The following is a 26,736-nucleotide window of genomic DNA, read 5'->3' on the forward strand; positions in this document are numbered from 1 at the left end:
GACTCCTCACCCAAAATCTGAGATACTGATGGGAGGTTGGATGGAAGGGGATGCGAGTAGAAACCTCCTTGAGATCTAGAGAACATAACCAATCGTTCTGATCTATATTTAAAATGGGTCTCAGATCACCTGTCTGCTTAGGAACTAGAAAGTAACGGGAGTAAACACCCTGCTCTGCTGTTCCAGGGGAACATCCTCGATGGCACGGAGATGAAGAAGAGCTTGAGCTTCCTAAAGAAGGTCGGTCTGGATGGATTGGAAGGATACTCTCTTGGAGGAAGCTCTGGTGGAACCTGAGTGAAATGAAGAGAGTTTCCATCCCTGATTATTGTGGGATGGAAGGACAGAGGCAGAACGATGGAGGTTATGCTCTGTTAGACAGTCAAAAAAGCTGCAAAGCCTTAGGTGCAGCAGAAGGCTGAGGTTTCTGTTGCTTCTGTTGCTGCAGTTTCTTGGAAGTGGCTCGAGTGTAAGGAGCCGCTTTGGAGCATAACGCCTCTGGAAAACCGGAGTAGGGCGTGAAGGTTTTGTAGGAGCTGACTTTGGCTTTGGTTTGACAATGGAAGCAAAAGATTTTTCATGATCGGACAACTTCTTAGTGGCAGCCTCTATGGATTCATCAAAGAAGCCATTGCCCTGACAAGGAATGTTAGCCAGATGGTCCTGAAGATTAGGATCCATGACAATGGTGCAAAGCAAGGCCAAGCGGCGCAGTGCTACAAGAAAAAAAAAAAAAGACAAAAAACAATGGCCCTAGCCGACAGTTCAAAGGCATCATAAGATGACTGGAGAAGATACAATCTGAGCTGTGACAGAGTAATAGTGATGTCTTAGAACTCGAAATGTCTAAGTACATCTAGGTTCTTCAGAAAACCTGGAAGAAGATCAATAAGGAACTTGATATAGACGGTGGCCAAACTTGTACATAGACTTATCCTCCTTTCCAGAAGGAACAGTAGCATAGACCTTGGAATGATGGGTTCCTTACAAAAAGGACTCCAGAAGGAGATATTGAGGAGATAATTGTGAATGCTTAAACCCTTTGCAATGTAGAGATCTATACCTCAAGACCAATTTGCCTGGAAGAGCAGGTATAGCATAAGGAGTCTCCAGACGTTTGAAAGCTTGAAATAAACGCTTAAGAGACTCTGCAGGAGGTTGAGGGATATGCATGACCTCAAAATACTCCTTAGAGAATTTAGAACCAGCATCGAACTGAATGTCCAGATCATCAGCTGATCCGCCAAGGCCTTGCCTCGAGAAGGGCTCAATGACCTTGAGGTGCCTCGAGCGGAGAACAAAGGTGAAGCCTCTCTGAAGAAGTGACAATCCAAAGAATATGGAGACTTGGAGGAGGTAATGAAAGTAGCTGACTCCTCAGGGTCCAGAAGCGGTGACCTAGAGCGAGGAGTTGGGGGCCTCTAAGAACTGGAAGGTCTGGAATGAGGCCCAGATGAAGAAGGCTGCTCTTTAGAAGATCTGCGCCTTGATGGATGTCTCGATGAAGGCCTCAATCGGCAACAAGAGTAGTGCTTGGAAGCAGGTCTCGAGGATCGAGGAAACTTCGCCCTATGTATGGAAACAGGCAACGCTGCTGGTGAATGGATAGGGCTCAAAACTGTAGATCAAAACTCGGTGATTTGGACAGAGAAATCTCAAAGCACTCCCAAAGACTCTGCTCCTTGTATGGAGTGTGCGGATTCCTGTCGAGACACTCGCAAAGAATCTACTCCTTGCATAGAGTGTAAAGGTTCTAATCGAGACACTCGCAAAGAATCCTCTGCTCCTTGCATAGAGTGTGAAGCTTCAGCTCGAGGCACAAGCAGGGACTTGACCTCGCGAGAGACTGCTGATTGCCCAGGCTGGATTACAGGAGGCATTGCCAAGGCAGAACCATATTTGTTCAATAACTGAACAAATTGCTGCTCCAACATGGTCTGGAGAGAAGCCTGCAAAGGTGGATCCGCATATGAAACCGAACCACTTGCTGAGGCTAAAGGCTCCAAGGTGGCAGTGATGAAGACCAGCACAGGCACCTTCTGCTGAGGTATCTGACCTGAGAGAAGCTCAGGGGAAAATAAAGCAGGTGTACTCGAGGTGAAAGACAATCCAAACGAGGATGGTCTGATGAGACTTGAGGTCAGTGAAAGCAGGAGGACCCTCGCTGGAAGGCGGGACCGAGGTAGGACTCAAGGTCGAGGGTGTCACTGAGGAGTTCATGCTGAAGAATTTCTCCAAGAAAACTCGATGACGTTTAAGGGCTCGAGGTTGAAGAGTAGCCCAGGGCTCCCATGACTTCGGATTATAGGCAGGCCCTATTTGTGAGAGAAATTGCAAGCTGGCAGTGGCTACACCTCTTGAAGCCCATGAGCGGCCTGGACATAGGAGGGAAGAGAGCCGCTGTGAAGTTGAAGCCCGCAGGCTGCGGTTGCGCGGCCTGGCCCACCAGTCAGTCACTGAAGAAAATATTAAAAATTAAAAAGTCTTTTTTTTTTTTTAAACTGTAAAGAAAGAAAGTAACACAGCGATTCGCGAAGAAAATAAGCACAAACCGCAGTGAGAGAAGGCACAAAGTAATAAAGTTAAACGCAGAGAGTCAAAGACGACTTCTCGGCTCCGCGGAAAACTAAGAACTGAGGAGACTCGCCCTGCGCTGGGCAGGAAGGAACTCGCGCATGCACGGTGCAGCTGACTCAAAACTTCTAGTTTCTACAAGCAAGTCTGCTTGCGAGGCTGTCCGCATCCGGGCTCTGTGGATGACGTCACCCATATGTGAGAATAGCTGCCTGCTTGTCCTGGGATAATATAACATACTGCACGAGGACAGGTGGTCTGGTTTCACTTCCTAGGCCCAGTTTACTGCCCACTAGGGTGGCTACAAGTGCTGTCACCAAGCCAGAGCACTGGCATAGGGTCAGGTATTTTTCACAGTTAAAGGACATTAAGCATGTAACATATGGGCTATGGTGGTTACATAGACTATATAACTACTAATCATTAAGCACATAATTGGACACTCACCTCCAAGAAATAATCAGAAGCATCATGAAGGCACAGCACCAAGGATCCTACTCGCACCATGTTATTTACATAAGAAAAAGCAATGAGGCTAATTGTAGTCAAGTGATGGAGAAACATCATCAGAAAATCCTAACAAGCAGAAAAAAACCAAAACAAAACACAAGAGTGAGAAACTTTCACAAGTAACCCACCCCCTCCTATTATTGCACTAGTTTAGCCAAGCACGTCACAGAGACGGGAATACTTATTTTGTAGGCAACAGTATACATATAGAAACTAAATAGAGGGCCACCAAGTTATCCAGCTCCAGGAGGGAGATTTTAAGCCATTCCTAGTACAGCAGTTTTTCTCAAGTTTTAAGCCTAGGGAAATTTTCCTATATCTAGGATAAATCTTATTGACTACCGAGGGGGTCTTGAGGTCACCTATATATTCCTACCAGCATTCTCCAGGCAACTCCCTAGTTCACTCTGCTCCCCTCGAGGCCTCCTGCTCCAGGTGCCTAATCTTTCCCTCTCTTCTACCTCCATGGCTCCTGTACACCTCCTCCTCTTAATACCGACTTCTCCCAATCTCTTTCTCTACTCCAGACCACTGAAATTCTCAACACCATGTCACCCACTTTTTGAATTCACCACCTCACTTTCCCTTTTGTCTTCTGTCCTCTTCTCAGCTCTAAAGCTTCAACATTTTCTTCCTCTCATTCAACCATCCCCACTGTCTAACTTGTCCTCATGCCTCTGCTACTCTTGTCCGTAATCTCTTGCTCCCTGCCAAGGATAACAATCCCAATTCTGGTCCTCCTAATCAACTCCCATCCTCTCATGCAGGTCACGTGGCAATGTCTCCAATCTTATATCTCTTCCTATCCTCCCCCCTCATCTCTGCCTTTCTCTTGTACCCTGTACTATCGCCAACAAGCTTGCTTACATCCATGACCTCTATCTCTCCACTTGCTTGCACTAACTGAGACCTGACTCTGCCCTGAAGACTGCTTCAGCTGCCGCCATGTGTCATGGAGGTTATCTTTTCTCCCATACACCTCGCCCAGTTGGTCAGAGGTGGTGTTGGGCTGTTACTCTCACCCTCTTATGGATTTCAACCTCCTCTTCTACCTCAGTCTCACTGTTTTTCTTCCTTCAAAGTCCACTCCATTCATCTATTTCAGTGGTTCACAACACTGTCCTGGAGGACCACCAACCAGTCAGGTTTTCAGGACAGCCTTAATGAATATTTATGGAGCAGATCTGCATGCCTGTCACCTCCATTATATGAAATTCTGTGTTATGCATATTCATTAGGGTTATCCCAACAACTCGACAAGCTGGTGGCCTCCAGGACAGAGTTGGGAACCACTGGTCAATTCATTCTGCTACCTCTTAAAGTAGCTGTCTTTTACCAACCCCCTGATAAGTCCCTTTCTCCTTTCTCACTGACCAACTCGTGGCTTTCCTTCTCTTTCTTGAACTTTCATCTCCTTGCCTCATTCTTGATGATTTTAACATTCATGCTAATGACCCCTCCAACTTTTATGCTTCTAGCCTTAACATCTTCATTCAATCTTCAGCTATGCTCCACTACCCCTATGCACCAGAATGGCCGCTGCTTTGATCTTTTCTTCTCCAACTGCTCCATCACAAATTTCTCCATTGTAGTTCTTCCCTTCTCTGATCATCTGATAACTTTCACAATTCATCATACTCCTCCCCAGACCTGGCCTATCACCACCATTACATTTAGGAACCTTCAAGTTATTGACCCTTGCACTCTCTCCAACACTGTTTCACCCCCCTCCCAACCACTATGCTACACAAGTCTGTCTATGAGACTGTCTCCTACTAGAATACCATTCTTTCCTTTGCTTTAAATACCCTCGCTTCTCCCCCTCCACGTTCTGTAAGGTGTGCTAAATTAGAAAATGACACGGTGACTGTTACCCACGGCTAACCGTGGGTAGCCGCAGGTAACCCGCTGAAACGGAAAGAAAAAAAACCTGTTCACCACAGGTACAGGGACACTGCCCCATGGAGCGGTGAATGGCCTTGAACCCCCAGCAAAGTATCTGCCTTGTTACTTCCCTTCCTACCCCCCTAGTCAGCAGCCCTCGTCGTGATCGCGACACTTGCTCCCTCCCGCCGGCAGCAAAAAACCCACAAACACAACCCATCCAGGCATCTCTTCCCCTCATCAGGCCACGCCTCCTCCCTTCCCCTCACCTTTGCAGGCACTCTTCACTTTGAGGTGTCCAGACATGGTAACCATTCTCACAAGTCCCACGTGACTGCCCCAAAGCTTCTCCTCTGATGCTCTTCCTGTTTCCGCCTGGGCGGCTTGTGTCAGAGGAGAAGCTTTGGGGCAGTCGCATGGGCCTTGAGAACATTGCTACGTCTGGACACCTCAGAAAGTGAAGAGAATCTGTAAAGGTGAGGGGAAGGGAGGAAGGTGGCCCGACAAGGGGAAGAGGTTGAGTGGCGCTGAAGGGAAGTGAAGGAGAGGGGGGTAAGGTAACAGACGCTGAAGGGAAGTGAGGAGGGGAGAGATAGGGAGGAGCAGACACTGGTTGGAAGTGGAGAGGGGAGAGAGAGGGGAGCAGATGCTGGTTAGAAGGGGAGAGAGAGAGGGGAGCAGATGCTGAAAGTGGAGAGAGGGAGAGACGCTAGAAGGAAGTGGGGAGGACAGAAAGGAGCAGATGTTGGATGGGAGGGGAGCAGACACTAGACGGGAGAGGATAGAGAGGGGAGCAGACTGAAAGGAAGTGGAGAGAAGAGAGCACATACTGGATGGAAGGAGGGGGATAAAGATAACATGCTGGATTGGGGGAAGAGGATAGATTTAGTAAGATACTGGGCAGGGTGAGGGAAAGAGGTTGCAAGCTGTAGGTAGACACAATAAAAGGGAAATTGAGGACTGAAAGTGAGAAAGTAGACAAGAAGTAGAAAACAAATTGAGAAGGAAGAGCAGAAAAGAAAAGGAAGGGAAAGAGAGAGAGAGAGACCAGAGCATTGGGGGCAGGGGGAGAAGACAGATACCAGACCTGAAGGGAGGAAAGGAGGAGAGAGATGCTAAAAACCACCTGAGAGAGGGAGCGAGATGGAAGGGAAGAAGACAGATGCCAGACCATGGGGGGAGCAGAGGGAGAGGCAGACAGTTTCTGGTAGAGGCACTGAAATAGAGCAGATGCTATATGGAAGAGGCAGAGAGAAGGCAGACAGTGGATGGAAGGAAGAGACGAGGAAAGCAGAAACTATACAACAAAAGTAGAAAAAAAATTATATTTCGTTTCTTTTTTTTGCTATAGGATAAAGTAGTATTGTAGCTGTGTTGATAACATTTATAAATAAAGCAATGCCAGCTGAAGATCTCTTCCTCTATTTCAGCAGACAAAGCTTTGATTTATAAAATGACAATTGTACTGAATGTTGTTTCTTTTTATAGTTTTATTAAAATAAGTTCAGTATAAAGCTATTAAAGGCTTGTGCAAATGGGATCAGATAGTTTGCGGGGACAGGACGAGGACGAAACTCACGGGGTCGTGGCAGGGGCAGTGACGGTGACAAATTTTTCCCCGTGTCATTCTGTATGCCAAATCCCAGTCCTTGCTGACTTCTATAATGTGTTACTTACGTTCCTGTGCCAGGTCTACTGAAACGTCTTGGCTCAAATCCCATACTCATGCTGATTTCATACATTTCAAATTTCTCCTGATCTCCTTCCAATCTGCTCTTTCACTTGCCAAAACAAGACTACTATACCCACTTGACTAATTCTCTTAGTTCCAACCCTTGCTCTCTACTCAAGGTGCCCTTACCTCCAACCCCTCCATCACTTCCCTCTAGACTATGGTTGATTACTTCTATGACAAAGTTCACAAGATTAACCTTCGAGTTCTCAAGCATGCCATCTTCACCTCTCCCTCCCCCTAGCCCATTCTGCCAGCCCTCCTTCAGCCCCTGCTGACTTTTCTTCCTTTAATGAAGGCACTAGAAAGGAAACTGCATGTTTTTTTTTCCTCCTCCAAACTCGCTACCTGCTCCTCTGATCATATTCCCACCCATCTACTCAGCACTCTCTCTATTTATGTCATCCCTTCCATCTGTCATTTCTTCAATCTATCATTCTCTACTGCAATTGTCCTTGATGTCTTCAAACATGCCATTTATATCACAAAAAAATAAAATAAAATAAACCTTCATTTGACTCCACCTGCCCTTCCACTTATTGCCCCTATTTTCGTCCTCCCATTATATCCAAGCTACTTGAACATGCTGTTCACCACTATTGCCTTGACTTTCTGTCATCCCTAGCTATTCTTGACCAGTCCCAATCATGTTTCCACCCCCTGCACCTCTACGGAAACTGCCCTTGCTAAAGTCTCCAAAGACCTGCTCCTGGTCAGATCTAAAGCCTCAATTCTACCCTCATCCTTCTCAATCTGTTGTTTTTGACACTGTATACCACCACCTTCTCTTTGATATGCTGTCCTCATTTGGATTTCAGGACTCTGTTCTCTCACATTGCACCTTTAGTGTATGCAGTAGTAGATAGAAACATGATGGTAGATAAAGGCCAAATGGCCCATCCAAGCTGCCCATCCACAGTAACCATCATCTCTTCCTCTCTCTAAGAGATCCCATGTGCCTACCCCATGCTTTCTTGAATTCAGACAGTCTCCGTTTCCACACCTCTTCCAGGAGACTGTTCCCACACATCTAATACCATTTCTGTAAAATAGTAATTCCTTAGATTACTCCTGAGCCTATCACATCTTAACTTCATCCTATGCCCTCTCATTCCAGAGCTTCCTTTCAAATGAAAGACTCGACTCAAGCGCATTTACATCATCTAGGTATTTAAACATCTATCATATCACCCCCTCTCCTGCCTTTCCTCCAAAGTATACAGATTGAGATCTTTAAGTCTGTCCCCATACGCCTTATGATGAAGACCACGCGCCATTTTAATAACCTTCCTCTGGACCGACTCTCATCATTTTTACATCTTTTTGAAGGTGCAGCCTCCAGAATTATACAAATATTCTAAATGAGGTCTCACCAAACTCTTATACAGAGGCATAAATACCTCCTTCTTCCTACTGGTCATACCTCTCCCTATGCACCCTAGCACCCTTCTAGCTTTTGCTGTCACCTTTTCAACCTGTTAGGCCACCTTAAGATCATCACATACAATCACAGCCAAGTCCTGCTCTTCTGTCGTGCACATAAGTTCTTCACCACCTGAACTTGAAAAGCCGTCTGTTTATGGCCTTCAATACCTGACTTCACAGAAACCCAATAATTAATATATATTTTATTAACAATCAATAACAGGTTACAAGAACAAATCTTTACAGCATATGGAGCTGACAAATAGTATGCCTCAAGCGCTTGAGTATACCTGGATGTCTGTCCTCCCTACATAATCACAAAGGCTGTCTTTTATACAATTCTTGATAGCCTGAGGCCACGTTGGTACATATCATATTATTAGTTTTTATTGGTCACTTACAAACGTCATTACATTTATCAGTTTATTAATTGGTTAACATTATCTGTGTCATACTGTACGTGTGCCCTGTTTACTAAAATCACTACCTATTCCTGTCAAATGTCATTTCAATATCAGGTCATCAATTTTGAGTTTTTGGGTCCAGTAAGGCTCCGCCCATTCCAGGATGTATCTTACAAATGAGGTATTTTTACATTCTTGGTCAGGACATGTCCTCATCCTTATGTTCACTTCCCTGTTCTTATGGCACTACAACAGATGTGGTACCAGTTGCCATGTGAAAGAATAAGTTTCGCTTGACATGCTTATTTTAGCATAAGTTTCCCTTGGCTTGCTGATTTCAGCAAGGATAGATTATGCAAAGGCTGACAGCTTTAGTCAGAGCATTCTCAGCCATCTTAGGCCTTTAGTAGTGTTTATTGGCCTATTATTCTGGGGGATTTTCAGGGGTTTGTCTTCACCTCTAGTTTCATAGAGGCCTTAAAATCTTCACCTGTACAGGACTCTCTCTCTCTCTCCTCCCCCTCCCTTATCAAACTGTACCGTTCCCTCAGGTTTTTGCAGCCCAAATGCATGACTTTGCATTTCTTAGAATTAAATTTTAGCTGCCAAATTTCAGACCATTCTTCAAACTTTGCCAGGTCTTTCTTCATGTTATTCACACCATCTGGAGGTGTCTACTCTATTGCAGATTTTGGTATCATCCCCAAAGAGGCAAATCTTACCAGACAGCCCTTCAGCAATGTCACTTATAAAAATGTTAAAAAGAATAGGCCCTTTCCTCTGAGCGATCTCCATTGATTACTACCCTCTGTCGACTTCCACTCAACCAGTTCTTGGCCCAGCCCGTCACTTTGGGACCCATCCTGGTGGCAAACAGAATGCTAGGAATGATTAAGGAGATCATGAACAGATCGGAGAAGGCTATCATGCCGCTGTAATGGGCCATGGCATGCCCTTCACATGGAATACTGCATCCAGCACTGGTCGTCATACATGAAGGAGGACACAGTACTATTCGAAAGGGTCCAGAGAGAGCGACTAAAATGGTTAAGGGGCTGGAGGAGTTGCCATTCAGTGAGAGATTAGAGAAACTGGGCCTCTTCTCCCTTAAAAAGAGAAAACAGAGGGGACATGATTGAATCACTCAAGATAATGAAGTAGAATAGACTTAGTAGATAAAGACAGGTTTTTCACCCTCTCCAAGGTAGGGAGAATGAGAAGGCACTCTCTAAAGTTAAAAAGGGGATAGATTCCGTACAAACGTAAGGAAGTTCTTCTTCACCCAGAGAGTTGTAGAAAACTGTTATAGGGGAAAACACCCTCCGGGATTCAAGACAAAGTTAGACAAGTTCCTACTGAACCAGAACGAATGCAGCTAAGGCTAGTCTCAGTTAGGGCACTTGTCTTTGACTTAAGGGCCGCCAAGCGAGTGGACTGCTGGGCACGATGGACCATGGTCTAACCCAGCAGCGGCAATTCTTACGTTCTTATGTCTGTGTGGAACACTGTCAAAGACTTTGGTAAAATCCAAATACACTACATCTAGCACACTCCCTCTATCCAATTCTCTGGTCACCCAGCTATTATTAGTAGGGGTACCTCAAGGCTCTGTCTTGTGACCTTTTCTCCATCTATACTCATTCCCTTAGTGCTCTAATCTCCTCCCTTGGTTTTCAATACCATCTCTATGCTAATGACTTCCAGATCTACCTCCTTACACCAGAAATCTCTATAGGAATTCAGGCCCGAATCTCAGCCTGCCTGCCCAACATTGCTGCCTAAATGCCCATTGTCACTTAAAACTGAACATGGCCAAGACTTGTACTTATCCTTCCACCTAAATCTACCTCTCCTCTATCCACACACTCTCTCTCTCTCTCTCTGTGTGGATAACATTCATCCTCCCTGTCTCTTCAGCTTACAGTCTTAGGGTCATCTTTGACTCTCACTTCACAAATTCAACTGACCGCCAAAATCTGTTTCTATCTCTATATCACCAAAATTCAACCCTTCCTCTCTGAGCACACTACCAAAACCCTTATCACCTCTTGCCAAGACTACAGCAACTTGCTTGTTACAGGTCTTCCATGTAACCCCTTCAATCAATTCAAAATTCTGCTGCATGATATATTCCCAGAGTCACTATGCTTTCATCACCCTTCTGAAGGCACTTCATTGACTCCCTATCCATTTTGCCATACAGTTCAAACTCCTCTTATTGACTTACAAGTGCATTCACTCTGCAGCTCCTTAATCTCTCTCCTCTCTGGGAACTCTGTTCATCGGGCTAGTCGATCTTAACTGCACCCTTCTCTACTGCCAACTCTTAGATTATGTTCTTTTTTCTTGCTGCCTCATATGCCTGGAACAGACTGCTTAAGTCACTACATCAAGCTCCATCCCTGGCAGTATTCAAATCCAGGCTAAAGCCCAGTTTATGGCGGTTGCTTTTAGCTTTTAACTCCTACTTGCTTGTACAGTACCCATGCCTGAGAAACTCCCTGACCCCCTACTTGTCTTGTTTGTTTGATTAGGTTGTAAGCTGTACTAAACAGGGACCATCTCTTGAATGTATTAATGTATAGCATCTAGCAGCGCTTTATAAATAAGTAGTAGTAGCAGCAATTTCCAACCTCTTGCATTTTGGCACCTGCAGCAGGGATAACAAATTATTTTATTTAGATATGGATGGATGTGTAGCTCATGATTTTCAAAAGCTTTAGGATGTAGGTTTAATACCAGGACTGGAAAAAATCTCTTAGAACTGGGTAACCTAGCAGTTCTGCCAATAATTTAACAAACAACATAAAATGGTAAAAAGTACTGCTGTTTCTTCATATCAAGGAGGCAGGTAGAGAAAAAGGCAGGCAAATTAAGTTGTGAGAAATGATTTAAATGGATTAGATCTGGGTATCATTCCATGTTTTTTCTCACTATAAGTTACACTGATATATATTCTGCAGTACAGATACAGGCATCTTGATGAAGCTTTGCAGATTCTCTCAAACACTTCATGAATAAGTGACTCATCACTCAAAAATAAGGGCCAGTAATCAGATGCTGGAAACAGCTCCAGTCAATTATATAACTGAGGAAAATGTATGAAACAAGCAGTAAGAACCAAATTAACCCCAGACACCAACATATATCCTCAGAACCCAGAGCACAGATCTATAGACTGGAGATTAAAGAATAAGGGTAAAAGAGGAGTAAGATTTGGAACCGAACACAGTAAACAAATATTTACAGTGTAAGCAAACTTAGTGAAGATAGTATGTACAATGAATAAAAATAGCTTTAGAGTGTTCATTGGTCACAGCCAATCAGCCAGGCAAACCTTGTTTTTCCTAACTTTCTTCAGCTCAAAGAAGTGTGATTCCAGCCTAGTCTGTACTAAGCCCTCTTTTACCCATTAAATATATTGGCTTTACCTTTCGTTTGATATCTGTAAACTGGGAAAACATGAGAGAACAGTAGAAGGCCAGTTCCATGATGTAATAATAGTAAAGACCTGGTGTTAATTCCTGGAAAGAGAAAAGACCACTGTAGTTCAAGTAAAATACTTCAGTTATGCCCAAGAATAAATAAAGGTTCTGCTTTAGGGAAATGGAAGATTAGGTTCTTACCTCGGTAATCTTCTGTTAGAAGACACAGGATTCTGTACTGAAGCTGCTGTCCTCCTGTAGTTGCAAACCTTGCAGAAAGGTGCCACTCATTTCTTTCAACTCCTTCCCTTCACTAGTGGAGAACAGCTTTTTCTTCAGTTAGTACTAAAGCAATCAAACTCCACTGAAACAGAAGAAGAGAAAGAAGGGCACGGGGAACTTCCCTGGAGACAACTTACATTTCTGTTCTTTTGTCATGAGTTACAGAGCAGAACAATGATTAACAATAATTAATGAACAAAGGGGTATCCAGGAACCATGTGCAACGAGCACTATCTTATAAGACCCCAAAAGATAAAAGGAATAGCTGTAATTTTTTTTGTTTTGTTTTAATGTACTCATCTGAATGACAAGAAAAGAAAGAAGACCTGTGACAAACAGCAGCAATGTCAGAGGCAGTATTAGGCAAATCAGAAGTCTACAAAGGGCGGGCCATACAGAATTCTTATAAATTACCAAGGTAAGAACCTAATCTTCCATTCTGTTGCAAAGACAGGATTCCGTACTCTAGGTGATATACCAAAGCACTGCCAGATGTCTAGGGAGGAACAAATGAGCCTGCCTGCAGCACTGAAGACCCAAAAGTGGCATCCTTTCAAACTGCTACATCCACTCTGTAGAACCTTGTAAAGTTATGGAGAGTAGACCAAGTAGCTGCTTTACAGATTTCATCAGGTGGAACAGCCTGGGACTCTGCCCAAGAAGTAGCAAAAATTCTAGTCAAATGTGCTGTAATAGAGATAACATAGCAGTTTTCCTCAGGCAATATATGAAGAAATTGCCATGTGAATCCACCTGACAATCAAAGCCTTAGAGGATGGCCTACCTTGTCTTGATTGGCTGGTCAGCACAAAAAGATGGTCGGAGAGAAGGGAATTATTGTTCCTCTCCAGGTAGTGAAGGATTCTTTGAACATCTAGCCTTTGCAAAATCCTGGTCCTGTTTAGATCAACCCTTATGGCGAAAAGCAGGCAAACAAATTTCCTGATTGATGTGAAAGGCCGAGACCACCTTCAGTAAAAAGGAAGGTACTGTTCGGAGAAAAACACCAGACTCCATAATCCTAAGGAAAAGTTACCTGCAGGAGAGAGCCTGTAATTCAGAGATTCGGCTCACTGATACTATGGCCACTGGAAAAAACATCTTGACAGTAAGGTCCAAAAGGGACGTGTCTTGCAAAGGCTCGTATGGAGCCCAAGAGCAACATTAAGGTCCAAGATGGGAAAAGCCGACACAAAGAAAGACACAATCTGAGCACCCCCCCTCAAGAAGCGAGACATCTGGATGAGACGTTAGCGACTGCTTACCTCAAAACCCGAAAGCACGAGAGGCCTGCTACCTGTACTTTGAGAGGTGCAACCAATAGGCCTTTTCCTAGTCCGGCTTGCAAAAATGCCAGATCATCGGAATTGGTGCCCAAGACTTTACCTGCTCTTTGGTGCACCATAACTGGTAAGCCTTCTAGGTTTTAACATAAGCCGCGAACATCAAAGGTGCCCTGGCTCTTAGGAGAGATGCAATTACTACATCTGAATAGCCCTTTTAAGTTAGGGCCATGCACTCAATAGTCATGCTGTTAGACCAAAGCGCTCTATATTCTCCATGGGAACTGGGCCCTGACTGAGCAGCCCCGGATGAGCTAGCAGCTTTGAAACACCTATCTCTTTTCTAGTTGCACCAGATCCACATATCAAAGCCGGTAAGGCCAGTCCAGGGTCACAATAATTACCCCCTGATGGCTCGTAACTCTGTGGATGATCCAGCCTACCTACACTCTCTGTGGTCAAGGACTGGACTAGGGCATCCAGCCCTGTGCTTCCCGGTTAGGCTCTTCATCTGTAAAAGCAATTTGCTCAAAGCCTTCTGGTCTCGCTCTCTCCGAGATTGAGAGCTAGACCAGAAGGCCTTGAGCATGCGCAAATGCTCAAAGCCAGTCCAGCCCAGCCCAGACCAGAAGAAGGAGGATCTCCAACGCACCGCCCAGCCCAGGCCGTGCCAGAAGAGGGAGGATCTTCAGGCTCCGGCACTGGTGCCAAGTCGGGTAAAGGGTGTCATTGACTGCTCGGGGGGGGGGGGGGGGGGAAGTAGGATCGCGGTGGAGAGGGGGCAACGCAAGCCGGGGGGGGATGCCGGATCGCTGGGGGGGATGCCGGATCGCCGAGGGGGGGGTTGGAACAGTGTCGGATTCCTCAAGGGGGGGGGGGAGAATGGAGCAGCGCCGGTAGCCTCGGGGGGGGGGGAGGAGGTGGAACCAATCAAAGCAGTTTCCTTTACTTCCTATGGGGAAACTTGCTTTGATATACGAGCAATTTGGTTTACGAGCATGCTTCTGGAACCAAAGGTTCCACTGTAAACCAAGGTTTACACTGTAAACCAAGGTTCCACTGTACTTCTCTGACATACTTTTAATGCAACATCACTCTGCAGTAGATTAGTAGTTTTTACTAGTTCTTTTTGTTGTTCTTTTCACAGAACTAACATTTACACTAAAGATCTTAAAAATTTACCATCTTGGGTTATACCAAATATCAATAAACATCCAATATCCAATTTCCAATATCTAATAAAGAGCCAATTTATCCTTAAAACCCAATTTTACAGAGACAACATATGATAAACACCTGTCTCTGCCAACAAACCAACTCAACTCTCTCAAACTGTTCTCCTTGGCAGTTTTAGAACTCTCTCCAGCACCGCTCACTTCCTGGAGAGAGCTATGCTGTCCAGAATTCACGTATAGCTCAAAATTCTTAAATCTACAGGAATATCTTTTTTTTAATTTTATTTATAACCTTGGTTACACTAAGTATGCCTGAGAAGAATTAAAATGGAATCTCCATGAACTTGTCTAAACCATTTTTAACCTTAGTTATGCTAATTTCCTGCTTGCATACACCAAGCTTAAGAACTATGGGCCTGATATTCAGCCAGAAATGGACAGCATCATTTTGTCTGGAGCAGTGTGTGACTGCCAGCCACTAGGCTTGCCTGCCCTGTGCCCTGTCCCTACCTGCCTGCCAGCCACTAGGCCTGCCTGCCCTGTGCTCTGTCTGCCACTATACCACCAGAGGGGGACAGGGTGCAGTGCTTGGCAAGGAGTGTGGGGTTGGGTGCAGAGCCTGGCAGGAAGAATTTGGTTCAGAATGGGTTTTTTTCTTGTTTTCCTCCTCTAAATCTAGGGTGTGTCTTATGGTCAGGTGCATCTTAAGGAGTGAAAAATACAGTAAATGACATTGAAATATTGAAACAATGGGGAAAGGGGGAAAATACAATTGGCTATAGGAAAAAGAGACAATAAAGGTCAATAAGTAGGGGGGAATTGCTCTTCCTTCATTCTAATGTACAGAAATCACTTATAAGCATCCTAAAATAGGAAGCTTTAAATTTGCTGTAAATTTTTCTATAGGTGAGTTTTCTCAGAGATGTAAGGGTAAAGAATTCCACAACATGGGTGCTGCAACTGAGAAAATTTTTTTCCTAGTAGTATCATAAAAAAGATGGCAAAGAGAGGGAATGATTTGAAGATGATGGTTACTGGATCAGAGAGTTCTGGTTGGACAGTGTGGAATGAGAAGTCTGTCTATAAATCCAAATGTGTGTTAGTTTAGCCTTTAAGGTGAGCAGTAGGATTTTGCATGTGATTCTATGTGTGATTGGTAGTCAGTGGGATTTTATTAGAAGTGGGGTAACATGGTCAAATTTTTTTGCATTATGGATTAATTTAGCTGCAGTGTTTTGGGTAATTTGCAACCTTCTTATTTCTTTGTGAGTTATTACTTGATATAGGGAGTTACAGTAATCAATTTGTGAGATCATAAGGGAGTATAATAAAATATTAAGAGTCTTGGACAGTGCTCCACACACACATCTGATAAATAAACTGAGTGCCCTTGGGAAGGGTCCCAAAGTGACGGGTTAGGTCAGGAACTGGTTGAGTGGAAGGCGACAGAGGGTAGTGATCAATGGAGATCACTCTGGGGAAAGGGATGTTATCAGTGGTGTGCATCAAAGGTCTGTTCTTAGGCCTGTTCTTTTTAACATTTTTATAAATGATATTGCTGAAGGGTTGTCGGGTAAGATTTGCTTCTTGTGGATGATACCAAAATCTGCAATAGAGTAGAGAAAGACCTGGCGAAGCTTGAAGAATGGTCTGAAATTTGGCAGCTAAAATTTAATTCTAAGAAATGCAAGGTCATGCATTTGGGCTGCAAAAACCTGAGGGAACAGTACAGTTCAGGAGGTGAAGAACTTATGTGCACGACAGAAGAGCAGGACTTGGCTGTGATTGTATGTGATGATCTTAAGGTGGCCAAACAGGTTGAAAAGATGATGGCAAAAGCTAAAAGGGTGCTAGGGTGCATAGGGAGAGGTATGACCAGTAAGAAGGAGGTATTGATGCCCCTGTATAAGAGTTTGGTGAGACCTCATTTAGAATATTTTGTATAATTCTGGAGGCTGCACCTTCAAAAAGATGTAAAAATGATGGAGTCGGTCCAGAGGAAGGCTATTAAAATGGTGTGTGTAAGGTCATGCATTTGGGCTGCAAAAACCTAAGGGAATGGTACAGTTTTGGGAGTGAAGAACTTATGTGCACGATGGAAGAGCGGGACTTGGGTGTGATTGTATGTGATGATCTTAAGGTGGTCAAACAGGTTGAAAAGGTGACAGCAAAAGCTAGAAGAATGCTAGGTTGCACAGGGAGAGGTATGGCCAGTAGGAAAAAGGAGGTATTGATGCCTCTGTATAAGACTTTGGCGAGACCTCATTTAGAATATTGTGTACAATTCTGGAGGCTGTACCTTCAAAAAGATATAAAAATGATGGAGTCGGTCCAGAGGAAGGCTACTAAAATGGTATGTGGGCTTCATGATAAGGCGTATGGGAACAGACTTAAAAATCTCAATCTGTATACTTTGGAGGAAAGGTGGGAGAGGGGAGATATGATAGCGACTTTTAAATACCTACATAAGTAGATATCGGGGAGTGACGTGATGAGTTGAAAAACAGATGGAGGGGGGACATAAGAATTGTCGCTGCTGGGTCAGACCAGTGGTCCATTGTGCCCAGCAGTCTGCTCACGCGGCGACCCTTAAGTCAAAGACCAGTGCCCTAACTGAGTCTTGCCTTACCTGCATACGTTCCAGTTCACCAGGAACTTGTCTAACCTTATCTTGAATCCCTGGAAGGTGCTTTCCCATATAACAGCCTCTGGAAGAGCGTTCCAGATTTCTACCACTCTCTGGGTGAAGAAGAACTTCCTTACTTTTGTACAGAATCTATCCCCTTTTAACTTTAGAGAGTGCCCTCTCGTTCTCTCTGCCTTGAAGAGGGTGAACACCTGTTTTTATCTTCTAAGTTTATTCCCTTCATAATCTTGAATGTTTTGATCATGTCCCCTCTCAGTCTCCTCTTTTCAAGGGAGAAGAGGCCCAGTTCTCTAATCTCTCACTGTACGGCAATTCCTCCAACCCCTTAACCATTTTAGTCGCTGTTCTCTGGACCCTTTCGAGTAGTACCGTGTCCTTCTTCATGTACGGCGACCAGTGCTGGATGCATTATTCCCGGTGAGGACATACCATGGCACGGTACAGCCAACAATCTCCTGACAATGCAAAGAGGAATGGAAGTTAACCTGGTATCATTGCTGCTTTTTGTTAGCTAAGCCACTGAGTGACCCAGAGGGTTGTTGGCATCTAAAGTTGCAAAATCTGCCTGGATATTTGGAAGGGTCTCTGGGAAGAGGAACCAGAAGAAAACTGGCGTAATCTCCGAGAGGAACCATATTGTCTCCATCACCCCCAGTGAAACGTTGGACTCTGCTGTCTGGTAGTTAGGTATGTTTTTAGTATAAATTAATTAAAGATTGAAGATTGAAAAGCAATTGAAGAAATAAAGATTAAGTCTAATGTTAGAATTAAGGTAGGGAGGCTGGGTTAATATGTGATGTTAATATGAATAAGAGAAAAGAATTGTCTTTCTCTTTGAAAGAACCCTGAATGGGTGAAAACTCAATCTGAGGCTTGTTACCATTTTTATATATAAAAAGAAAAATAATTACCTTCAGTGTCATTTTGGCTTATATTGGTGGTTCTATATACAGTATTTAATCTGCTACACAGGCCATTAGGTTGTACAAGCCTTTGCCAAAAAGCATTTGTCCCTTAAAAGGTTATCTGCTTAGAGTAGCCTTGGAGGCTGAATCGCCCACCCACTGCCTAATCCAGAGTATCCAGGAGGCAAAAATGGCTTAAGCTGATACCTTGCCCTTGCTCATGACTGATGCCGTAATAAAGAACATCGGTCACGTAATCCACTCTTTTCATAATCAAGGGGGCGGGGGGACAGACTGTCTTCCAGCTCCCAAGGACTAGGCCATAACCTGGTATGACAGGCCTGTGCCACGAAGGAGGCAGCTTCTGTAATACCCAAAGCTAGTGCTTCAAACTATCTTTTAAGGGCCACGTCCACCTTGCCATCCTGTGCGTACTTCAGCATTACTCCTCCCTCTCTAGGAAGGGAGGTACACCTAGTCCCTTGAGCTACCATGGAATCTACCTTCGGCTGTGAAAACAGCTGCTGGAAGGAGCCATAGGATAACACCTAGACATAGGGAACTTTCTGGTGACTCCCACTGGTCAGTGACTAGCAAGGTATGTGTTTATACTGCTCCTAATGGAAAACTGGGAGGTGGATAACTGCTGAGGGCCCAACTTCAACTCACATAGTATCTGAGACATGTGAAACAGTTGCAATCTTGAAAAGGTGGCGCACTGAGGGATAATCTCCCTGATCAATAGCAGCCATAGCCTCTTGACCTCCAGTCCCCCAACCCTAAATTTAAGGACACTGCAGATCCTTGAGATAATAAAGGTGTGGAAAGAGACTTCCAGTCCTCCCAGTCCCACTTCAAATGGTCACGGATACTTGAAGCCCACATGTTCTGAAGCAAGGAAGCCTGTGGGACGTAACTTTCCCTGTATCAGGGCTGGCATGATCAGGCAGTGCAGAGCTTCCTGGGACCATCAAATAGGCTTTCCATAAGAGACTGAAAATAAAATACTCTGGACAGGAGGCCCAAAGGACCCCTGCAGGATCACTGACTGGGGAAGTTGGACTTCCACCGCCTCTAAGCACTTGCATTTCGCACCCTCGCTGTGTGGTGGCTTCTGAATGCGATTTCTTCCCTGAAGGCCAGGCTTTTGGGGGTTCTCCCACCCTGGAGGACTGTAAGGAGGTTAAGCCCAAAGCTCCCACCCCTTCCTCCTGCACCCCCAAGCATGTGAATATGGCTGCTTGACTGCCATCAAAGCTGTACAAAAAAGGCATGAAACAAGGGCAGATTGGCCCATGGGATCCATTGCAGATGATCCCCAAACAAAATGTATAGACTTCAGTAACATGGGAGTGTACCTGAAGAAAGAGCTGATTGGATAGGAAGACATAAGGGAAGTGGAAAAACAGTGGTCCAAATTGAGGAAGCACAGTTACTTACCGTAACAGGTGTTATCCAGGGACAGCAGGCTGATATTCTCACTGATGGGTGACGTCACCAACAGAGCCCAGGTACGGACCACTTTAAAAGTGCATCTCCAAGTCTTTAGAAAGTTTGTAATAGCCCGCATTACGCATGCGCGAGTATCTTCCTGCCCAACGTAGGCGCGCGGTCCCTCTGTTAAGATAAGCCAGCTAAGAAGCCAACCAAGGGAGGTGGGTGGGTTGTGAGAGTATCTGCCTGCAGTCCCTGGTTAACACCTGTTATGGTAAGTAACTGTGCTTTATCCCAGGACAAGCAGGCAGTATATTCTCACTGATGGGTGACCTCCAAACTAACCAGAAAGGGATGGTGGGAGTGTTGGCTTTTAGGAAAATAAATTTTGTAATACAGATTGGCCGAAAGACTCTAGACAATAGAGAGAAATGAAGGTATGATCTGAGGAACAGGTGACAGCTTTACAGATTTCCTCAATGGGAGGAAATCTAAGGAAAGCAACAGAAGCTGCCATAGCTCTGATTTTGTGGGCTGTGACACGACTCTCCAGTGACAGACCAGTCTAAGCATAGCAGAACAATATACAAACAGCCAGCCAGTTAGAAATCGTGTGCTTGGAAACAGGATGCCCCAACTTGTTTGGATCAAATGAGACAAAGAGTTGGGGAGAAGTATGATGAGGCTTTGTCCTGTCGATATAATAGGCCAAAGCACGTTTACAGTCCAGAGTGTGCAATGCAGTTTCTCCTGCATGGGAATGAGACTTAGGAAAAAATACTGCCAGAACAATTGACTGACATGAAACTCTGACAACTTTCAATAGAAATTTTGGATGTGTGCGGAGAACCACTTTATCATGGTGAAAAACTGTGAAGGGTAGATCTGCTACCAACGCTTGTAACTCACTGCCCTTCCTAACAGAAGTGAAAGCAATAAAGAACACAACTTTCCAGGTGAGAAACCTGAGATGAGCTGTGGCCATTGGTTCAAATAATGGCTTCATCAAACTGTAAAGAACCACATTAAGGTCCCAGACGACAGTCGGATGCTTGAGAGGTGGTTTAACATTGAAAAGTCTCTCCAGATTGTGGGCTTAAAAAGGATTGTTTTGTTGTGTATTGTATCATAAGTATTCATTTTGTGAAACCTTTTTCTTTGATATCATCTGATATTATTAAATGTATTAAATTTATAAATAAATAAATAAATTTAAAAAAAAAAAAAAAAAAAGAAAAGTCTTTTCTGGAGACCAGAGGATAAGCAGCAAGAGGCTTTCCCTCAACTGGTACGTGAAAAGCTGTAAAAGCGCCGAGATGGACTAACAGACGTAGATTTAAGTCCAGAGTCAGACAGATGAAGAAGATAATCCAACACCGAATCTACTGATAAGGAAGTTGGATCGTGATGATGAAGACACCAGGAAGAAAATCTAGCCACATTGTTGCATGGAGGCATCAATTATATGTTGAACAGACTGAAAGAGATGTAAATCAGATGGATTCAGTCCAAGAGAAACCAAGTTGTCGGGTGCAGTGATTGCAGGCTGGGATGTAGAAGTGATTCCTGATGCTGAGTAAGCAGAGTAGGAAAAACTGGAAGAGGTATGGGCTCCTTGGAGCTGAGCTGAAGTAGAAGGGAGAACCAATGCTGTCTGGGCCACCGAGGAGCAATGAGAATCATGGTGGCTGCCTCTCGTTTGAGCTTGAACAAATATGAGAGGAATTGGAGGGAACGCATAAAGAAACAGGCCCATCCAATCCAGTAGAAAGGCATCGGCTTCCAGAAGGAGAGGAGAGTAAAGTCTGAAGCAAAACTGGGGCAATTTGTGATTGTGGGGAGCCGCAAACAAGTCCACTTGTGGAATGCCCCATTGAGCAAAGATGGACTGGAGAGCTGCAGAGCTGAGAGTCCATTTGTGAGGCTGAAGAATTCTGCTGAGGTTGTCTGCTAGGGAATTCTTCTCCCTTAAATGTAGACAGCCTTTAAGAAAAGGTTGCGAGCCTTCGCCCAAGTCCAGATTTTCTGAGCCTCCTGACATAACAGGAGAGAGCCCATGCCTCATTCCTACTTGATTGTCCCTGCGAAGGAGAAGGACTTGAGAGCAGAGAAGGTGATGGAAGGCCCTGAGGGCATAATACATCGCTCTGAGCTCTAGAAATCAATGTGAAATTTCCATACCTTGGCAGTCCAGAGACCCTGGGTCTGAAGGTCGTCCATGTGCACCCCCCAAGCATAAGGAGTTGCATCCGTCATGATTACCTTGTGATGAGGGGGTAAGTGAAAAAGAAGACCTCTGGATAGATTGGAGGAGGTCATCCACCATTGAAGCAACTGCAGAAGAGATGATGTTACAGATATATGCCGGGAGAGATGATCAGTTGGCTGAAACCACTGTGACGCCAGGGTCCACTGAGGAATACAAAGATGTAGCCGAGCCAGTAGAGTCACATGTACAGTGGAAGCCATTTGGCCCAGAAGAACTATCATGCGTCTCGCAGAGATGGATTGAAGAGAAATCATTTCCTGACAGAGTTGGATGAGAGCATGCAATCAATTTGAAGGAATAAACGCTCTCATGAGAATGGTGTCTAGGATAGCTCCAAGGAAATGAAGAAGTTGAGTCGGAATAAGATGTGATTTAGAGAAGTTTACTTCGAATCCTAGAACCTGTAGAAAGGAAATGGTATGAGATATTGCTTGGACCACTTCCTGAGATGAAACAGCCTTGATCAACCAGTCGTCCAAGTAAGGAAAGACTTGGAGGCCCTGTGATCGGAGAGAAGCGGTACCACAATCAGGCATTTCGTGAAGATTTGGTGAGAAAATGCCAGGCTGAAGAGAAGCACTTTGTACTGGTAGCAACATCAATTTAGCTGAAAATGGAGATACTTCCTGGAAGCTGAATGAATTGGAATATGTGTGCAGGTTTCCTTGAGATCCAGGGAGCATAGCAAGTCGTTCTGATTGAGAAGTGAATAAAGCAGGGTGAGGAAGAGCATACGGAATATCTCCTTGACTAGAAATTTGTTGGAGAACTCTGAGATCCAGAATGGGTCGCAGTCCTCCAGTCTTCTTTGAAACCAAGAAATAATGGGAGTAGAATAAGAACATAAGAATTGCCACTGCTGGGTCAGACCAGTGGTCATCATGCCCGTCTGCTCATGCAGCAGCCCTTAGGTCAAAGACCAGTGCCCCGAGTCTAGCCTTACCTGCGTAAGCTCTGGTTCAGCAGGAACTTGTCTAACGGGTGTTTTCCCCTATAACAGCCTCCGGAAGAGTGTTCAAGATTTCTATAACTCTCTTAGTGAAGAAGAACTTCCTTACGTTTGTATGGAAACTATGCCCTTTTAACTTTAGAGAGTGCCCTCTCGCTCTCTCTACCTTTGAGAGGGTGAACAACCTGTCTATCTACCAAGTCTAGTTCCTTCATTATCTTGAACGTTTCGATCATGTCCCCTCTGTCTCCTCTTTTCAAGGGAAAAGAGGCCCAGTTTCTCTAATCTCTCACTGTACGGCAATTCCTCCAACCCCTTAACCATTTTAGTCACTCTTCTCTGGACCCTTTCAAGTAGTACTGTGTCCTTCTTCATGTACGGCGACCAATGCTAGAAGCAGTATTCTAGGTGGGGGCGTACTATGGCCCGGTACAGCGCCATGATAACCTTCTCCGATCTGTTTGTGATCGCCTTCTTAATCATTCCTAGCATTCTGTTCACCCTTTTCGCCGCCGCCACACATTTCGCGGACAGCTTCATTGACTTGTCTAGACAAGTACTCCAAAGTCTCTTTCCTGGGGGGTCTCTCCGAGCACTGCACTGGATATCCTGTATAAGATTTTTGTTACCGACATGCATCACCTTACACTTATCCATGTTAAACCTCATTTGCCATGTCGTGGCCCATTTCTCAAGCATGTTTATGTCACATTGCAGGTCTTCGCAATCCTTCTGTGTCTTCACTATTCTGAATAACTTTGTATCGTCTGCAAATTTAATCACCTCGTTCGTTGTACCAATTTCTAGGTCGTTTATAAATATGTTGAAGAGCACAGGTCCAAGCACCGAACCCTGCGGCACTCCACTCATGACACTTTTCCAGTCCCAAGTATTGTCCATTTACTCCCACTCTCTGTTTCCAAACCGCCAACCAGTTTTTAATCTACGTGAGTATTTCACTCTTGATTCCATGGCTCGCAATTTTTCGAATTAGTCGTTCATTCAGGACCTTGTCAAACGCCTTCTGAAAATCCAGATATACAATGTCAACCGGGTCATCCTTTTCTATCTGCCTGCTTAATCTAATCTAATCTTCCATTTGTGAGTTATCCCTCGAAGAAGTGCAGTAAGTTCGTCAAGCAAGATCTTCCTTTGCTGAAGCTGTGCTGGCTGGTCCTCATCAGATTGTGTCCGTCTAGGTGATCAACAATGCAGTCCTTTATCAGCGCCTCTACCATCTTTCCCGGTACAGAATTCAGACTCACCGGTCTGTAATTTCCCGATTTCCCCTTGAACCTTGGTTCTGCTGAGAACGTGGAACTTCCTTAATGGCATTCAGCAGAAGGGACTGAACCTCCTGGAGAAGAAGAGAGGACTGTGCAGGGTCCAAAACATACTCTCTTGGCGGATGATCTGAAGGAAGAGTGTAACCCTGAAGAATAATGTTTAAGACTCAAATGTCTGATGTTATGAGCTCACAACGAGCGATGAAAAGTTGGAGACGGCCTCCAATGGGCGGAGGCAGAGGATGTAAAATGTTGACTGTGGCTACGCCTGAAGAAACATGTCAAAAAGGCTGGTAGGTTTTGGGGGGCAGCCTGCTTTGGTTGTTGACGAGGTTGCTGCTTCTGTCTTCTAGGTCGAGGTTGAGCAGGAACTGTAGGCTTAACAGCAAACCTTCATTGGTAAGAAGAAGCCGGTCTGAAAGGATGAGGAGGTGGAGGCTTCTTTTTAGGTTTAACCAGAGTGTCCCATCTGGTTTCATGAGCAGACAACTTCTGCGTGGTCATGTCCATGGAAGAACCAAAAAGTTCATCTCCAAGACAAGGAGCGTTCGCTAGTCTATCCTGATGGTTCATATCAAGTTCTGAAACACGAAGCCAGGCCAGAAGTCTCATGGCCACAAAGCCACAGCCCAGGAGGTAAGTTCAAATGTGTCATAGGTAGAACAAACTATATATTTTTGTAATTGAAAAAGATCAGAAATATGTTATTGGTAAGCAGGAAGCTTGTGTTCTGGTATATATTTCTGAAAATGTAAAATCTGTTTGACGAGATGCTTGAGGAAAAACGAAAAATAGAAATTATAGTTTCTAGCACGGTTGGCCAACATGGCATTCTGATAGTCGTTTGCCAAATTTGCCCATGGCTTTGCCCTCTCTACCAGGGGGTACTGATGTGTAGACACTAGCCCCTGTAGACTTTTTTTAAAAGTAGATTCAGCTACAAGAGACTCGTGGAGTAACTGAGGTTTGTCAAAACCAGAAATAGGGACCATCTGGCAGGGCCTCCGCGTGTGCGGATCGCCGGACTTGATGGACCGAAGGTCTGATCCGGAGAAGGCAGTTCTTATGTTCTTATCTACTATAATAATAAAACGCTAAGTGCGCATGCGCATTCTTTCCTGCATGATCCATAGGTCCGTGGCTGGCAGAGGTGCGCATGCGTGAATACAACGGTCCCTCTCTTGCAGACTCCAAGGTGATGTGTGGTCTTGCCGGCTCACTTTTGTCTGGCTGAAGTTTATTTTTAAGTTCAAAAGCCTCGACGGCGGCTCCTCTCATAAGCCACACCTGTGTCGGAGAAGGCTTCTGATGCAGGCGGCGATCGTAAGAGGAACCGCCACGGCACCTTTAAACTTAAAAATAAACTCCGGCAAGGGACTAAGGGAGCAGGCCAGACTGCGGGAAGGGAAGGGGGTAGGGAAAAATGCTGCTGCTGATGTACAGGGACGTGGAGGGGGAGGGAAATATCGCTGCTGCTGCACAGAGAAGTGGAGGGGGAGAGAAATACTACTGCTGCTGCTGCACAGGAAAGTGGAAGGGAAATGCTGTTGCTGTTTCACAGGGAACTGGGGTGTGGGGAGGGAAATGCTGCTGCACAGGGAAATGGTGGGGAAGGGAATGCTGCTGCTGCACAGGGAAATAGAGGGGGAGGAAAATGCTGCTGATGCACAGGGAAATGGAGGGAGAGGGAATGCTGCTGTGGCTGCTGCACAAGAAAGTTGGGGGGGAGAGAAATGCTGCTGCTGCTGCATAGGGGGCAGGGAGAGAGACAGATAGAAAGAAAGACAGACAGACAGCGGGAGGGAGACAGAAAGAAAAGAAGAAAGTCACAGGGGCAGGGAGAGAGACAGAAAAACAGACAAAGGGGCCAGGGAGGGAGAGAGACAGAAAGAGACAGACAAAGAGGGCCAGGGAGAGAGACAGACAGAAAGACAGACAGACATATATTCTAGCACCTATTAATGTAACGGGCTAAAAGACTAGTTCTGTATAAAGATTCCAATTTCCGAGGAGCCACAGGGATAGAAAAAGTGCCGTCTCTAGATTTTTGTAGAAAGTTTCTCACAGAATGTCATGAAGAGGAAGTTTGAGTAGTTCCTCCAGGAACTGCTTGCTATGTTTAGAGTCTGCTTCCAGTGGAATGGAGAGGGCTTTAGACATTTTGCAAAGAAATCTTGAAAAGGTAGACTTTTCAGAAAAAACAGGAGGTTCCTGAGAAGAACACTGAGGTGAATCAGCATCAGAAGAATCCTTATCATCAGAGAAGAATGGTTCCTGTTCAGAGTCTCCAAACAAGTCTGAATCCTGTATAGAATATGGACGATGTCAAAGGCTCGGTGTCGAAGGTTCGAGATGTTTCATCTTTTGTAATGCCTTCCTGTACCGCACCGGAGTCGCCTCTGGAGATGTTTGCGTCGAAGATGACTGGTGTCAGGGAACTGAAGGCATCGACTCCTGTGTCAAAGACCTCCGCACCAGTAAAGCATCAGAAGGTGGTGCAGTCGGTGCCATAGGCTCAGACCGGACTGGTACCGGGGTAGTTGGTGTCAACA

General features: G+C 44.9%; 1 protein-coding gene across 5 annotated transcripts in view; it reads right to left on the reverse strand.

The window, feature by feature from the left end:
• The window catches only part of CERS5 (ceramide synthase 5), a 245,043-nt gene that overhangs the window by 132,989 nt on the left and 85,318 nt on the right, over window positions 1–26,736 (reverse strand). For 4 of the 5 annotated variants that reach the window (XM_033939150.1, XM_033939151.1, XM_033939152.1 and 1 more), the window contains exons 6-7: window positions 11,961–12,053; window positions 3,022–3,150 (exon numbers count right to left, since the gene is read on the reverse strand). The exons of the other annotated variant lie outside the window; for it this stretch is intronic. In XM_033939150.1, coding sequence (XP_033795041.1) covers window positions 3,022–3,150; window positions 11,961–12,053 — 222 coding nt within the window. The remainder of the gene's footprint in view (window positions 1–3,021; window positions 3,151–11,960; window positions 12,054–26,736) is intronic. 5 annotated transcript variants of the gene reach the window in all.

Source organism: Geotrypetes seraphini, chromosome 3, assembly GCF_902459505.1.
Source record: "Geotrypetes seraphini chromosome 3, aGeoSer1.1, whole genome shotgun sequence".
NCBI lineage: Eukaryota > Metazoa > Chordata > Amphibia > Gymnophiona > Dermophiidae > Geotrypetes > Geotrypetes seraphini.